The 17557-nt window shown below is 40.0% G+C and overlaps 1 protein-coding gene across 1 annotated transcript; it reads left to right on the top strand.

Annotated features, from left to right (window-relative positions):
* Positions 1-3825: 3825 nt before the first annotated feature.
* On the top strand, positions 3826-16720 carry noc3l (NOC3-like DNA replication regulator). Its single transcript, XM_032573835.1, has 21 exons — positions 3826-3982; positions 6961-7165; positions 7249-7375; positions 7446-7600; positions 7695-7760; positions 9527-9657; positions 11580-11741; positions 11817-11910; positions 11978-12153; positions 12296-12424; positions 12553-12684; positions 13095-13175; positions 13260-13360; positions 13434-13506; positions 13575-13638; positions 14299-14370; positions 14463-14644; positions 14755-14883; positions 15277-15374; positions 15479-15563; positions 15674-16720. The coding sequence occupies exons 1-21, from the start codon at positions 3974-3976 to the stop codon at positions 15776-15778; spliced, it is 2376 nt and encodes a 791-aa protein (XP_032429726.1). The 5' UTR covers positions 3826-3973; the 3' UTR covers positions 15779-16720.
* The last annotated feature ends 837 nt before the right edge of the window (positions 16721-17557 follow it).

Below are 17557 nucleotides of genomic sequence, written 5' to 3'. Positions count from 1 at the left end.
TGTTTTTTATGTATGTGGATTAACAAAATAATGCTGTTCTTGGTGATGAAGGCAGAAAAAATAAACCTGATGAGAGTAATGCTTCAGTTTATGAATATTGTTTACCATAGAAAAGTCTAGAACAAATACTTTATTTCCATGTAACTTATAATGTCAAAATGTATTTTTGCTATTTAGTTTATGAACAGCTAAGCAAAATTTATCAAGTTATTTTAGGTTTGCAATAATTAAATTGCACAACATAAGTTCATTAGCTTTTATATGTTGCAATAACTGATTGTGTGAAGCAATTGGTTTGTATGTGACAGTGGGGATTGGTCAGCAAGGTATCCCACAATGCACTTTAGCAACCTAATTAAACCAGCAGTAGCAACGTAATTAAACCACTTTGTCACAAAAATTAATTTTAAAATGTTTGAGGTGAAAATGTAGACTCCAAAGCTTCATCTAGTCTCTGGTGAAAACTTACAACAACTTTTTTCCATAGTAGCCTCAGATATCAGTAAATTAAAGAAATGGTTTGATAATAATAAATTATCACTAAATTTGGACAAGATTAAAATGTTTTTTGGAAACTGTTACAGGAAAGCTCAATTTCAAGTTCAGATAGAGGGTGTGACTTTAGAAAGGGTATACGTTAATAAGTTTCTTAGTGTAATAATAGATGACAAAATCAGTTAGAAACTTCATATTTACAGAATAAATTAAGTAGAAGCATATCAGTCCTGGCTAAAGCTAGACATATTCTAAATAATAAATCACTTCATATTCTATAAAATGCCCTGATTTTACCATATTTAACATATTGTTCAGAGGCGTGGGGAATTAATTACAAAAGGCGTCAAATAAACTACTACCTGAGCACATACAGAACATGTTTTTTGAAAGCGAAAGGGGGATATGACTTAAGGCAGGCATGTCCAAAGTCCGGCCCGAGGGCCAATCACGGCCCGCGGTCAGATTTCATACGCCCGCAGCTTCGGTCTTATAATGTATTATTTATAGCCCGCCTGCAATGTCAAACAGAATAAATAAATCATAAAACTTGAAACTGTAATTCCTCCTTTCACCAAATGGTGGCAGCACCACTTTAATACTATCAGTCTGCCTTCGTGCAGCGAACCCCTCTCCGCTCATTTCTGCCATGGCCACTGCAAAGAAAACAAGTTGACAGTGAGGGCCGCCGCTTTCAAGAGAGATGGGAATTACAATACTTCTTCACTGAAAATCAAGGCAATTGTGCTTGTCTAATTTGTAATGAGACGGTTGCCTTGTTTTAAGGATTTCAACGTAAAGAGACACTACCAGAGTAAACATGCTAACACATACAACAAGCTAACAGGGAGTGACCGTGCTGAAAAAGTGAAGCAGCTCCAAGCTGCACTGGCATCACAACAGCGATTCTTCACGCAGGCCTGAGTCAAAAGAAAATACCACCAAAGCAAGCTACAAAGTGGCCATGTTAATAGCTAAACATGGCAAACCTTTTACTGAAGGTACATTTATCAAAGACTGTGTTATGAAAATGGTGGAGAACATTTGCCCTGAGAAGAAGCAAGAATTTGCGAATGTTTGCCTGGCACGTAACAGTGTGGCACGGAGAGTTGAGGACATGAAATTGAGTATTTTGAACGGTAACGTCTGTCACTATCAGCAGTGAAAAGCCAATCGAACATTTATGCACCTGGATTTATGGCACTTATTTTTATTAAACTCTTGAGTAAGATTTGGTTATTACTGTTGATGTTATGAACCTGTAGATGTGACACAAACTATTACTTTCTGAAAGATATTGTAAATGACGAGCAAAATTCACTTGTTTTAAGATTTAATAACAGACAACTTTGCATTACTTATAACTCCTGTTTAAAATGTTCTTGAGGCAAAGATATTTTTAAACTCATGTAAATTTAAGGTATTTCATACAGTTTGTTTAATGTTATCTGACTCTCCAGATATGAATGAAAGGCAGAATTTGGGTTTTTAGAGTTATTCTCATCTGCCTGAGTGGCTTATATTTGGTTATTTTGTCATTTGAAAAATAAAGATAATTGTGACAATGAAAATTGTTTTATAACAGTGTGTATTTGCATGAAACTTTTGTAGTTAAAAAATGTCCGAACAAACTATTGGCCCCGGGCATCTTCACTTTATCAAATCTGGCCCTATTTGCAAAAAGTTTGGACACCCCTGACTTAAGGGTAACCCCTTAATCCTCAAACTTAAGGATTCGTAGTGTACACACAACAAGAGAGCTTTTGTATTTCAATTCATGGTGTAAAATTATGGAAAAAGTTAGATGAGTTAAAACAAAGTTGAAATTTAATACAATTTAAGAGGAAATATAAGGAGGTCATTTTCACAAGATATAGAAATATGGGTGAGATATAGCACTAATGTGTATACTTAAATTGAGGCTAACGCATATGAGTGTGTGTGGGTATGGATGTATGGATGTATATATTTAGACATATGTAAACGCATATAAAATGGAAAATTAATTAACCTATGTATATTTGTTATTTTTTTTATTTAATAATGAGGGTCCATCTGAAAATTTTGTGAGTTTATGGGGTAGGAGTTCAGAAGTTTCTTATTTCTTCCTACTCCTTTACAAGCATGTTAAGACTATTGTGGTACAAAAATATGTGTCTTTTGCATTCCTTGTTCATGTGATTTTATACTGCTATCATGTTCAAAATAAATAAATTCAAATAGCTTTAGCATTGTTGGATTTTTGCAGGTTTGTCCCCCAGTAGATGCATGTCATCCAAAAGGTCTCAAATTGTTTAAATTAGCTTTGGACCTAGTTCTCATTCAGTTTGTTTATGATTGTCCCCTTTTTTTCTTTTTTAATACAATAAAATTCATCATTAAGTGTTGAAAAGGAAAGCCAGATGGTGGATGTGCGACTTGTGTTTGTTTGAAAGTGTGGTGGATTGTGTGTAGCACAAAAGTGACACCGTTTGCAAAAATTTTCAGCTGCAACAGAGAACCCCTTAGTGAAGCCATGTTGTATTATAGAAAAACCCACACAGTTTAAACCTTCCTCTGATCTGAAGGGGGAACCAGAACTATGTCAGGATTAATTAGTGGGACATCTGTCAGGTCTGGTTATGGCATGCAGACAATGTTTAAAACCAGTGGTTCCCAAAGTGTGGGGCGTGCCCCCTAGAGGGGGCGCGAAGCAGTATGGATGAATGAAAAGAAAAAACAAACTGTTACCCAAAAATGTTTCACTGTAAAGATGGTTTGTAGTTTGTTTTGTTGCAACCTGAAGTGTGAAATAAACTTCAGTGGAGTTTGAAAATAAAATATGTGTATAGGTTTATGTCTGGTTGAACCATGTGTGTGCCCAGTTGATTTTTTTTCTCTTTTGGGGGGTGGGGGGGATTTTATAGTAATCCCTGGGGGTGGGAACCACTGGTTTAAAACAATAGTGCTGTCATGTGGTTCATCATCTTCAGCAGTAGGCATAACATTTGAACAGTTTTTCAGGTTTAGGAAGTGCAATAGTTGGCACCTGAGAAAAAAAGCCGTTAAAGGGAAGTCCTACTCTGCCTCGAGAGTCCAAGTGATTTCATCATAAGTTAAATCCTTTCCATGGATCAAAGCGAAAAGGGAAGTGTTCAAAATATCAAATTTCTCTCTTTCTAAATAAAAATGACCATCCTGAAGTCAAACTAAAATCTCAAGTCCTCCAATTCAATATTCAAAATCAGTGTAAGTGAAATTGTTTTTTTCATGTCTGAATAGTTTTATCTCAGTGGTCCTCCCCTTCTCCTAGTGGCGCAGTTGTCTTCCTGTAGTACTTATTTTAGTGTTTCCGGGTCAGGCGGCGTCCAGGCTGTGTTGATGGTTGCACGCACGTGTTGTTTCTGCCTACATCTCTACCTTTGACCCAGACAGACGGAGTCAGTTCATCAGAACCAGCCAGGGAATATAGGACAAATCTCGGAGACTTCCTGCAGCCATGGGCCCGGTGAGAAGACCTGTTAAAATTTGGAGAAGATGCTGGTTCCGGTGTTATGCCGAGAAACTCATGCCTGCCGAGAATTGCATGCCCTGTCGCGGGAACGCGCATCGGTCTAAACTCTCGCATATTGATGAGAAAACGGACTGAAATATGACCGAAGAGGAAACTTTTAAAGATATTCGTAACATTATCACGTTTCATAACCATGTAAGCCCTAAAACTGTGGGTTTTATTTCGCAGATTAATTGAAATAAATACGATTTTTACACCTTTGAGACATACGAGTTGAACGTTTTGCAGTCAGTGTCTGATGAAAATGTTCTCCGCTAAATGGTTTGAAATGACCCAATTTTTCTTTTAACACCATAATAGCTTAAATCATTACAAAACAGAGGCCCACTGTGTAGAACATTTTATATCATCCTTAACTGTCTAGTCTAATAATGTAGGGGGGATGCGTTTTAATTTCTGACCCTGCCAATATTTGCACCCCCTGTCTATTGTCCTGTTGATAAGAAACTTATAGCGGTAGCTCAGAGAAGAAGTGTCATTACCAAGAAAAGGTGAAATCTCTCAACTCTTTATTTCTTCAAGTTAGCAGGGGGATGCATTTTTTGGCATAGCAAATTATTAGCTTGCCAATATATGCAGGCCTTATATATTTTCCCAAAATATTATTCTATTGATATGAAACTCGTACCAGCAGTTAAGGGAACAAATGTGATTATGTAGAAAAAGTTATTTCACTCGTAATTGTTTGTTTCTTCAAGTTTGGAGGGGATGCATTTTTTGGCAAAGCAAATTATTAGCTTGCCGATATTTGCATGCCCTACCTATTTTCCCCAAATATTATTATATTGATGTGAAACTTATACCAGTAGCTCAAAGGATAAGTGTAATTATGTAGAAAAGGTTATTTCACTCTTAATTCTTTATTTCTTCAAGCTAGGAGGGGGATGCATTTTTTGGCAATATGGATTTTGAGCCTGCCGATATATGCATGCTCTATCTATTTTCCCCAAATATCGTCCTTTTGGTTGAAACAGTACCAGTAGCTCAGAGAACAGGAATGATTATGTAGAAAAGTGAAATCCTTCCTAACTCTCTATTTAGCTGAGTTAGCAGGGGATGCATGTTTTGGCACAGCAAATTATGAGCTGCCGATATTTGCATGTCCTGTTTTTCAGTTCAAAAGTGCCGTACAGATATGAAAGTCACTCTAGTAGAGTGGATATCTCAGAGGATATGCGTCATTGTCTAGAACCTTTCATATAACACATTACTATCCAAAATCTTCAAATTGCAGGACATGCATTTTCTGGCAAGGGACATTTGGAGGTCGCTGGTGACCTTCCTCACCTGCCAGTGGACTATTTGATCTTATGCATTCATTATTTCACAACACAGTAAGAAATATTCATTAAGAACCCACTTTACTCAAATCTAACTCTTAAGTAGTTCACATTTATCAATCTGTGTCAGTTGGGGGTTTCTTGACACAATGATGCTGTCCACTTATTGCTGTCTTACCCTTTGTTGTGACATAATGAATTCATAAGATCAAATAAAAACAGATGAAAAAATCGCTGGTTCTTTCATCTTCCTCTTAAAACTACCCCACAGATTCTCTGTTGTGCTCAGGTGAACCGCAGGTGCACCCTGGTCATTGAAGCAGCTTTTCTACCTTTGGCAATGTGGATCAGTACTGACTCCTGCAAGAAAAGGAAATCTGCATCTTCATAAAGGTTTTCAGAAGGAGAAAGCACAAAGTGCTCTAAAGTGTCCAGGTTGACAGCTGCAATGACTGCAAGCTTCAGAAAACCCAGTAGACCAGAACCAGTAGATGACATGACGTCCGGAATCCAGCGGAATTTAGCATGGGGGGCTTATTTTGGGGGGCAGGGTAAACAAACTTATACTTAATAAAGATATATAGACAAACCTTTATGTAACCTTTCAAATAAAATAACCATTTTTATTAATACAAAATAAATAATAAGGATGTAAACGGTGACATGTATAAAATGTTGAGTAATTATGCTCAAATTTGAATAAACATTAACTCATGCGTTGCAGAAAAAAAGTACAGTGCAGTAAAACTAGTCTTATAAGTACCCCATAGTTACTCAAGTAAATGTAACCAGTACTACCCACATTTGAACATCGATAACAAAATTCATTACCTAAGCTTGTTAACAAAACTTAAGGTAATGAATTGGCATAAGCTAGCTAACATTATCTGCATCCAACAGCATTACTCAACTCACTCAGTTAGTTTGGGTGGAAAAAACTGTGCAAAGGGTTTTGACTTTTGCTGGTTTGCTGCCATGATTTTAACACACACCTGCGCCAGCAGCTCCGCACAGCAGCAGCAGGTCTCCGTTGCTGCTGTTCAGGTGTAAAACCAGCGTCAGCATCTTAGGACTCAAGTTGCTTTTAAAGGCGGCTCGGAAAGCAATGTAAGCAATGCATTGAACAATTGTAACGGCTGAAAAAAGTGTGCGGGACAACAGCCACAGATACGGGAAGTATCAAATACTGTATCAAATTGAGATATGAATAACAGAAAGTTGGTAACTCTGAAGTAAAAATAAAAAACAATTTCCAGTCCAGGGGGGACACGGCTGACTCTGTGACGGGCCATGCCCTCCCATGCTGCCGGGCCTGGTCCCACATGATATCAATTATCTACAAACCGGTAAAAAATAAACTTTCATGGTTTAAGCTGAATGCAAATATATTTTATTAGAGGCTTAAGCAAAAACCTTTAAATATAGTAAATATAACCAAGTTCTAACAAACTGCACATTCAGTAGCCAGGATAGATTCATTAATTTTTGAGAAGTAAATACATTAGTTGTTTGTGTTAGAATGATCCGATAAACTGTAGATTGTGGAAAGGCTTACAGTAAACTGGTTAAACATTATTGGTAGCATGTCAGCTGAAATTGAAATGTTGTGTTCTATGAACCCCCACGCCACAGCTCCGCTCAAAGAAGCGCCGGCCAACATTCCGTCGGCTGTTGAAGACTAGTGGTATGAAACTGGAGAACAAACTGAAGAGCCGCCAGCTGAAGCAGCAGAATGTGGCCAAGAAACAACGCAAGGAGCAGAAGAGGCTGCGGCAGGCCATGAAAGGCGCTGCGCTCCAGGTGCCCCGGCCACTAGAGACATACAGGAAGAGACCAGGTGAGACATGCTGAAGTATGCAGTATACACACACAGCTGTCAGCAGTTGATGGGTCCATCAGTAAACTCATTCTGTTTGACAGATGAGGAGGAAGAAGAGGAGGAGTTCCTGGAGAACCTGCCCTCGGACATGATGGATGAAGAAGACTTAAAGGAAATGACTGCCATGGCCCGAAAAGCATCCTTCATAACCAGAGACCTGTCGTCCTGGTAACATGCGCGCTGTCATCATATGTCTTAGTGAACTGGCAGTAACTAAAGTGTGTCTATTTTCTCTCAGTGGGCCAGTGCATAGCAGCAAGACGAAGAATGCCGACGTGGTGCGCAGCTACGAGAAGATTCCAAGAAAGATGGCAAAGATGGAGGAGAAAGAGGTGATCCAACTGCTTCCAATCAAAGACAAAGGCAGAGTGATTCCGAGGAGCATCGAAAGAGGTAACTTCCACGTTACTTACTATTTATTATTTACTACAACTTACTTTGATTGCTGCAGTCACCTGTGAAACTGTCTTGCTTTGTTTTTTGTAAGCGGTTAAACAACATCAGGAGGAGGAGGAAGAGGAGCTTGCAGCGATGCCTGAGCAGGAGGAAGACGGTAGGAAAGAAAGCCTGCTGGTCTGTCAAAACTCTCATCAGGTTTACACCGTGCTCCAAATTATTATGCAAGTGATATTTTCTCAGATTTTCTTAAATGGTCAATGCAAATGATGGTCAGTATAATTTTCAAGTCATGAACTATTACAGTATAAATCAAATTTTACTGAACAAAGTTCCCCATGAGAACAGTATTTTTTTCAAAAATAAAAAACTCAAAATGCACAGTTCCAAATGATTATGCACAGCAGATTTTCTAAACATTTTATGGATTATAAAGAACTGCAAACGGTCATTCTTTGAATGTGCAGCATTAAGTGGTCACATGAACTCAAACTCACATGAAATCAAAAGCTATTTCAATCACAAACATCTTAACAGACCAAGTTACATGTTAACATAGGAGCCCTTCTTTGATATCACAGCACAATTCTTGCATCCATTGAACTTGTGAGTTTGTGGAAAGTTTCTGCTTGAATTTCTTTGCAGGATGTCAGAATACCTTCCCAGAGCTGCTGTTTTGATATGAACTGCATCCCACCCTCAGATCTTCTGCTTGAGGAAACTCCAAAGTTTTCTCAGTAGGGTTGAGGAGGAGGATGGTGACCACACATGAGTTTCTCCCCTTTTATGCCCATAGCAGTGGTATTCCTTGCAGCATGAAATGGTGTATTGTCATGCATGAAGATGATTTTGCTAAGGAAGGTACAGCTCTTCTTTTTGAACCATGAAAGAAAGTGATCAGTCAGAAAGTCCATATACTTTGCTGAGGTCGTTTTCACACCTTCAGGGACTCTGAAGGGGTCAACCAGCTCTCTCTCTCTCTCCCCATGATTTCGGCCCAAAAAATGACTCCACCACCTCCTTGCTGACGTCACAGCCGTGTTGGGATGTGGTGGCCATCCATCACCAATTCACTACTGCGTCCATCTGGACCATCCAGGGTCGCACAGCAGTCATCAGTGAACAAGTCTGTTTAAAAATTAATCTTCATGTACGGCTGGGTCCACTGAGACCGTTTCTGCTCACAAGCCTCTGGAGGATCCTCCACTTTGAGGTTCTAGAGGCACCAGCAGCTTCAAATAACTGTTTGCTGCTTTGTAAGGGCATTTTAACAGCTGCTCTCTTAATCCGATGAATTTGTCTAACAGAAACCTTCCTCATTCTGCCTTTATCTGTACAAACCCATCTTTGTTCTGACTCAGCCACAAATCTCTTCACAGTACGATAATGCTTCAGTTTTCCTTAAATATCTAATGTTTTCATACCTTGTCATACGGCACTACACTCTGATGATTTTCCAGCAGAGAGATCCTTTCTGTTTCCCATGTTGCTTGAAACCTGTAGCCTGCTTAATAATGTGGAACATCCTTCTTAAGTAGATTTCCTTTAATTGAGCTCACCAGACAAACTAATCAACTGAGCTCTCTGAAATTAATTATAGTGATTCAAAGAACCCTGACACACAATACCATCTATAAATTTAATAGTACAACAAAAATTTTAATCTTTATGGCACTTAAATCCAATTTTCATAATAATTTGGAACACAGTGTATTATCTTGGACATGATGGTCTGTGTAATAACAACGATTGTCATTACACCAACGTCAACGTTTTCATAAGTTTTCTCAAAATTAATTTGGAGTAAAAAAGAAGTTATGGTCTACTGGAAAGATTAAGGGATGGACCAGAGCTCCACGTGGAGCTGCAGACCAACTGGTTTGACATAAGTTTGATGTGCCTGTCATACTGTCTCCTGTGCAGATGAAGCGCCACCGAGCCACATGGAGCTGACACCAGAGGAAAGAGAACAATTTAGAATTCAAACATTAAACATAAAGAAACAGCGCATCGCCAGCATGGCTTCAGCCATCATCTCAGATCCATTAAACAATGTAAGTGGAGCAGCTGGTCTAATTTCATCATGATGAAGGTAGGATGTCGAATTATTTTTGATTGTCATGAAAGCAAAAAGTTAATATAAGGAGAGGGAGAATAATTAATTGATGGAGCATTATCTCAGCCAATCTCCTCCTCCAGGAAGGAACCACAGCCAAACAGAATGAAACACCAGGTGTAGCTTCTATGGAGAGAGACATTACTAAGGAAACAAAAAGTTACCATTTGGAATTACCTCAAATGATGCAAATTAGAGAGGAGTAGAAGAAAAAAGTGAGGAAAAAGTGGTCAGTATGTCCTCCAGTAGCTGTAGTATAATTACAGAAATAACTCAGGATAACCTAAGCCAGTCTATCTATAAGCTTGATCAAAAAGCAGTTTTAAGCCTTGTCTTAAAAGTAGACAGAGTGTCCCTGTCATTTTAAAATCTAAGCTTCAATATGTTCAAAAAACAAACTAAATTAAAGCAGCAAGCGGCGTTGGAGGCTGCCGGCCTCGTGGCAATCGCGGTTGTTCCAGCAACGCCACGCTCGCGCGCAGTTCCCGCAGCCGTCCACCAGGCGACACACACCGACGTCTTACGCAGCGCTCTCTGACGACGCACAAGCGCAGTCGAACTGAATTGCAAATTCAAGCTATTGGGCTCTTTACTAACAAAGGTCAATCCTAGCAAGCCCCAGTTTGAGTAAGTCCTGGACCATTTGTGGTGCGAGAGCAACCCCTAGTGGACAGAAAAGAACTCCAGGACTACTTGTATGATCAGAGAAAACCAAGTTATAGCGACTGGAACAACCGTTCCACGGCCACGCCCACGCCATCCACTGAAAACTCTTGGCAATTTAAAGCAAGTGAGACCAACTTGTTATCTGTCATCTGACACAAGATCATCATGATTAGGTGAAGAGAGCCAGAGATGGAGCTTTCCAAGTAAAAAAAGTCACTTCCTGTTCTGAGGGGATGGGGGGGCTTAGATGACGTCAGACTATGACAACTTAGGGATTCAACCAGGATCACTCATGCCAAGTTTGGTGCCAATTGACTTTCTAATGTGAAAGTTATAGTGTTTCGTTTGTTTTGGTGAGTACGCCAAGTTCACCTCTCTGGCACGTTATTTTTTTTAATTTTTTGCCATTTTAGCAAAAATAGTAAAAGATTATTAAGGCGCCTAAAAAGGCATACTTTATTAGCCTAAAGTATACACTGAGATGTAATTTTAAATATGCTGAAATTTCAGTAAACAAAAAGGTTTGTTTACTTTTAAAGTAAGTATATGTTGGTGCAATTATATTTAAGTGTGTTTAAAGTTATATTGTCAAAATTGGTACAAGCATGCTTTTAGTATACTTCCTATATATTTATAGGTAGTAATACTTAATATACTTAAAATGTACTTACACAAATGTATGTTTGAAATATACTAAATTATATATTTTTTCACCAAGGTAGAGATAAAATTACTCCCTGAGATTCAGGGGAACTTAACCATGGAACAGATTCTTTAAATGTTTTAAAAGCATCGTCTGATAAAGATCTTCTATAATGAAGGCTTCTCTCAGGTTTGGATTAAAATAAACTCAAAGGTTATTAAAAAAATATCAGGCAGCAGAGATTTATGGGGAAGTACCATTATTTCTTCACACTCAATGCCGTATGTCAGTCAGCTCAAGGCCTAGAGCTTGACCATAAGAGTGGGTAGGACAGTGAATTCTTTGAGTGAAGCCAGTTGAGTCTAGGATAACATTTAGGCTGTCAACCTCAGTGTCAATTAGTGGAGAAGACAGTATCATTAATTAGACTGTACCAATTCTAATTATATCAATTCTGATATATCAAAATTGTTATCATGACAAATTTTTCACAATAATTGATAAGCGACATGATACACGCCCTCTATTTGTGTTGGTGGTACTTTCTGCAGATGAAGCGTGTGAAAGAGCTGCGGGGGATGATGATGGAGGCTGACCCCAGCGTGGCGGTCTCAGTGAGGAAAATGGTGATGGTTTCTCTCATGGAGGTCTTCAAAGACATCGCCCCCACCTACAGAATACGACCCCTGACCTCTGCAGAGAAGAACACCAAGGTCACCAGGGCTCAATCTGTGTGTTTAGTGTTTGGAGCAGGTTTTAACAGCTGCTTTATTTCTGTTGTCCTGCAGGTGAAGAAAGAGACTCAGCAGCTTAGAGAGTTTGAGGAAAGTCTTGTCAGTCAGTACAAGTTCTATCTGGAGGACTTGGAACAGACCATTAAAGGTACATTATTGCAACACACCCACACACGCCCACACACACACTTCTCACCGTCTGTCTTCATCCCCAGACTGGAAGCAGAAGAAGAGGAAACGTAGTCAGGTAGTGAGCTTCCAGTCATACCGCGGCCTGGCTGAGGTCTCAGTACGCTGCCTGTGTGAGCTGCTTCTCTCTATGCCACACTTCAACTTCCACAACAACATCATTGTCGTCCTGGTTCCTCTTATGAATGACCCCCTGAAGAAGGTTAGACATTTTGGAGATGTGCTGCTGAGGCAGATCTCCTTTGGGTAGATCAGCTCCAGCTGAGCATCTCGTATGTCTTTTGATGTAGGTCAGATCAGACAAGTCAGCAGATAATGAGTTCATGGATTCATCCTTGTTGCAGGTGTCAGACATGTGCTGTGATGCGTTCAGGAAGCTCTTTCAGGAGGACAGAGTGGGCGGGGCATCACTGGCCACAGTGCGGGTCATCTCTGGCCTCACCAAAAGCCTCAACTACAATGTCAGACCTGAGGTAACAAATAAGATGTTCCTTAACCTCGTTAGGACTTTATACGTTTATTAACGTAGGTTATACGTTTAGGACTTTTTGCACTTCTTGACACCTTCTTTCACCTTGCTTCTTCTCCTGCTTATCAACAGATGCTTCGAACTCTGCTGAGTCTGAGAATCAAGGAGGTGGAGATGAAGAAGGACCTGGAGGCCACGGCACCAAAGGCCAAGTTTATGACAAACAAAGAGAAGAAGAAAAACTTGTCCAGGATGCAGAGGAAGGTAAACAAAATACTCAGCTGGAGTTCAAGTAGAGCGAGAAAGATTTTTTTTATTATTTGGTTTTAGTTTTATGCAAACAAAGACATACAGTCTGACAAACAGATCCAATGAGTTCCATGTTTGTGACAAAGCTGCTTCCCCTCACAAAGCTCTCTCCCATCACAAGTGTATCAGTCTTTCAGATCTGTGGGAAATTCAACCATAACAAATGTGCTTGGACTGTTCTGCAGTTTAAATCAGAATCAAACAGGAAAATAAAACGTTCCTTTGGTTCTCCCTGACTGTTTTTATAGATCCACTGAGAGAGAAAAGGAATATAAGCAAATGTAATGGCTCATTAGTTTTATATCACTGAATCCATATTGGGCCAGTAAGAAAGAAAAACTAGTGTGTGTGTGTGTGTCACACAGTGGAAGAAAGCAGAAGAGAAGCTGGAAAAGGAGCTTCTAGAGGCTGAAGCTTCAGAAAGCAAAGAGAAGAAGACCAAACTGGTAAGATTTGGTTCAGAAATTAAAATGAGAGGACAGAGTACAGAAAGAAGCTAACATCCTCATCTCCCTCTTCTTCATCTGCAGCACACAGAGACTCTGAACATCATCTTCCTCATCTACTTCAGGATTCTGAAGAAAGCTCAGCGATCAGTTCTCCTCCCTGCTGTCCTGGAAGGACTGGCTAAGTAAGACACACTCTGGATGACAACAATGTTACAATACCTTTGTAGTAATGACCATGATGCCACTTCCCTCCAGTTTTGCTCACCTGATCAACCTGGAGTTCTTTGATGACCTGCTGAACGTGCTGCAGAACCTAATCCAATCAGGAGTAAGTATGCCACCCCTAAACAGTAGTTTGCATCTCAATATTTTAATTGATACCATTGATCTGTGCAGAATCTGACCAATCGGGAGAGTCTCCACTGCATCCAGACAGTCTTCACCATCCTGTCTGGACAAGGTAGGATTGTTCTTCTGAGTCTTTGATGACCACCGAAGGTTTCAAACGTTGTAATACCAGTCCACAGCGTTCTACAAGGCCTGTCTGCATTCAGTAGAAGAAAGAAATGTTCTAGTTTAATGACTGCTTTGTGGTTTACAAGAACAGCCTCTTGGTTATGTAGTCTAAGCAGGAGAGTTGGTGACTCAACATGGACAGTTTGTCTCATCCTCACTTTGCCTCTTTTAATCAGAATCAGAATGCTTTATTGTTATTATACAGAACATAATTTCATTCCAGTACATCCGATCCAATAAACAAACAAAACAAGGAAGACAGGTAACTGGGGCTGCAGCCCTTTGCATTGGATCAGAAAATGAAAACATGAGGTGAATACAAAAAATCATAACTCACACTGTCTCCACAGTAAGGGCAGAAAAACAGTAGGTTGCAGAAAAAGTAGGCTGCAGAAAAAGTCTGCATAAAAAAACAACATGTAGACAGGAGTGAAGGCGGTAAGTTTGAGGGGTGTGTGTTACTAATCATGAAGAATGAAAGTCAGTGTGAGAGTGCAGGAAACGTTAGGAAGAGAAAAATTTGTAACTGCTTTTTTGTTTAAATCAGTTCTAAACTTAAATTCAGATTGGTGTGGAGGTAAATGTGTCTGATTTTGTGGACCAGGTGACGCCCTGAACATCGATCCTCTGAACTTCTACTCTCAGCTTTACAAAATTCTGCTGCGGCTTCATGCGGGTGTGTTCACGACTTTCTAAACTTTTCTAAACTATCAATCACACAGACCTCACAAGTCAAAAGGTTTGAGTTTCACACTTTGGCTATCTCAGGGGCACCCAATGATGACATCATCATTGTGCTGCGGTGTCTGGACGCCATGCTGACTCGTCGCAGGAAGCAGGTAACCCTGCAGAGAGCCATGGCCTTCTTCAAACGACTGAGCGTGCTCAGTCTACACGTCCTGCCCAATGCCAGCATTGGAATTCTTGCAGCAAACCGAGCTACCATGCATGTGAGTCTTTCAAGCCTTCTAAATGAACCTGTTTCTTTTTAGTTAATGGAAAAGATTGCCAAGCTTCCACCTGTTTGTCAAAACTCATTTTGTTCTGTTTCATTTGACAGTCATTCCCCAAATGCGACTTCCTCTTGGATAACGAAATTCAGGGCAGTGGCTTCTACCTGATGGAACTGGATGAACCTGAACATTGCAATGCTCAGAACACTGCACTTTGGGAGCTTCACACACTGCAGGTATACACACACATCAGGCTCAGAAATGGGCTATTAGCCAGTCTGGCTGTTAGCGAATTGACTTGCAAAGAAACTTTCATAGTTTAAACTAAACTCAAATGTGATTTATCAAAAGTCTAGGTAAAGAACAATACAGAATTCTCGAGTCTAGACCAATTCTCCATTAAGCACTGTATTTAGAAAAGATCCCTAAAAATATTGTCAAAATACTCACTTGTCTAATGGTGCGTGTGTAGGGGCGTGTTTATGTGTATCACATACATTTCACCAACATCCCAGGTTGAGAGCCAGCCTGGGAGTCATAGTTCTCCTCTTGCGTGCTCACGCTCTCGCCTCACACATAGATCGACACACACGCCTGACTTCAACATGTTTGTGTTGCTGTATTTTCAGAGACATTTCCACCCTGTTGTACGGCGGTTTGCTGGTCATTTGAGTCATGGAGCTCCGAGTGATGGCTCGGCAGCACTCAGTATGGAGTTCAGCCGCAGGTGAAACACTTTCAGTTACAAGCAGAGCTGGAAGTCATGTAAAATTACATTCAGCAACAGCATGGCCTGGTCAGCTGCGTTAAAAGATGCCTTCACCTTTTCAGGTCTCCACTGGCTCTGTTTGAAGACTACAGTGTCAAAGATATGACCTTTAACCCACCTGTAGCTTTGCTCACGTCCAAGAAGAAGGTGAGAAAGTCCTGGTCACCTGCATCCATGTTTTTATTCTGAGTCTCATTTCTTCATGTTGTGTGTGTTTGTGTTTACCTGCATGCTGGGCTCAATTTCTTACTATTCAGGATCAGTTTGTGGTCGGAACGGCGCTGCTGGACGACAGGCTGCAGAAACAAGCGGATAGCATCCTGAGTGATACACACATGGACTTCACTGCAACACGCCATTGAGAATCTCACACACTCACATCGAGGACCTGCTTGGAGGATAAACAGATTCCTTTTTATTCAAAACAGGTTGAGGTGGTGTAGAACAGGACACATGACCTGGAGTTGCTTTGTGATTGAGACTGTTGAGACCTACAGCACATAACAGTGGTGAAGTAAAATATTCCCAGCACATCTCTTTTATCAAAAGGAAACTGAAGTTTTTAAAGCTGGTCAGCTCCAAATTAAGCCAAAATATCTGATTGTGGACCATTTAAGCAGCAGTTCTGCATGAGACTTGATGAGTCCTTTCTTTTGTTTTAAAGTCTTACAAGATCATTTTGATGTTTCAAACTGGACTAATCAAGTACCACATCAATCTTTGTGTTTCCTGAAGAAAAGACACTGCTCAGAGGAGAGACACTTTATGGTACTGAAAATATACAGTTTTAGTTGTAGAGTTCCTTCCAGCTTACTTGTTGTTACTTTACCTGGTCGGTGCCTCCACATTATTTCTGACTTTAAAAATTTCTCCTTTTCTTCAAACACTCACTTTTAACTTTACTGGGATGGAAAGTTGCAGCATCATTTTCAGGATTTATCCCTGAATCACTGTTCTATCCAACCATAGAACCTGTTTAGATTATGATAATCTACCAGTCTGACTTCCACTCCTTAAGCTGGTTTCTTACTGCTTGTTCAGACACTTACTCCTGTTTGTCTTTCATTTTTGTTGATAAGTTTTTTTATATCTAGCAAACTGTTCTGCATTTTCTGTTCTTTCACAGCTACACTGTGTTTGTTTGCCATCATATGTTCCAGCTGGCAGTCCTCTGCTTGGGGTTATGTTTTATTTCTTTTAACATCTCAGTTTAATGTCTCACAGCTCAGTGTTACATCAAGAATTTAATTCTCTTATAGTGATTCTGCTTTTGTTTTTCAGCTAATTACAATACTTATTCACAATTTGGTGTTTGAGTCTTTTATAGTCAATATTTTCTGATAGATTATTTCTATCTACAGTTGAAACCAGAAATGTATATAAACTTTATAAAGACACATGCATTTTTTTTCACACTGACATAAAATCAGAACAAGCATTTCCTGTCTTAGGTCAATTAGGATTACCACTTTTCTATTTGCTAAGTGGCAGAATGAGATTTTTTTTTTACCCCTCCAGGGGGTCTTTTTGTGGGCTCTAGTGTCCCTTATATGATAGTAGGCTGACAGGAAACGGGAAAGACATGTGGCAAATATCGTCGGGTCCGGGAGTCGAACCCGCGACGGCCGCGTCGAGGACTCAAGGCCTCCAAATATGGGTCGCACTAACCACTACGCCACCACGGCACGCCCAGAATGAGATACATTTTAAGGCAATGTTTATTAGTTTCTTCAAAGTCAAATGTTTGAATAACTTTCAGTTAAATTGTATGACTTGGATCAAACATTTTAGACATTCTTCCACAAGCTTGGCAGGAATTTTGGCCCATTCCTGCTGACTGAACTGGTGGAACTGGTGAGTCAAGTTTGGAGGCCACCTTGCACCTTGGTACACAAGTACTTTATTGCCAAAAGTATTTGCTCACCCATCCAAATGATCACAGTCAGGTGTTCCAATCACTTCCATGGCCACAGGTGTATAAACTGAAGCACCTCGGCATGCAGACTGTTTTTACAAACATTTGTGAAAGAATAGCTCGCTCTCAGGAGCTCAGTGAATTCCAGTGTGGAACTGACCTGTGCAACAAATCCAGTGGTGAAATTTCCTTGCTCCTAAATGTTCCACAGTCAACTGAGACTCAT

This window comes from Xiphophorus hellerii, chromosome 10 (genome assembly GCF_003331165.1).
Source record: "Xiphophorus hellerii strain 12219 chromosome 10, Xiphophorus_hellerii-4.1, whole genome shotgun sequence".
Taxonomy (NCBI): domain Eukaryota; kingdom Metazoa; phylum Chordata; class Actinopteri; order Cyprinodontiformes; family Poeciliidae; genus Xiphophorus; species Xiphophorus hellerii.
This window is presented reverse-complemented; position numbering and strand designations above follow the sequence as displayed.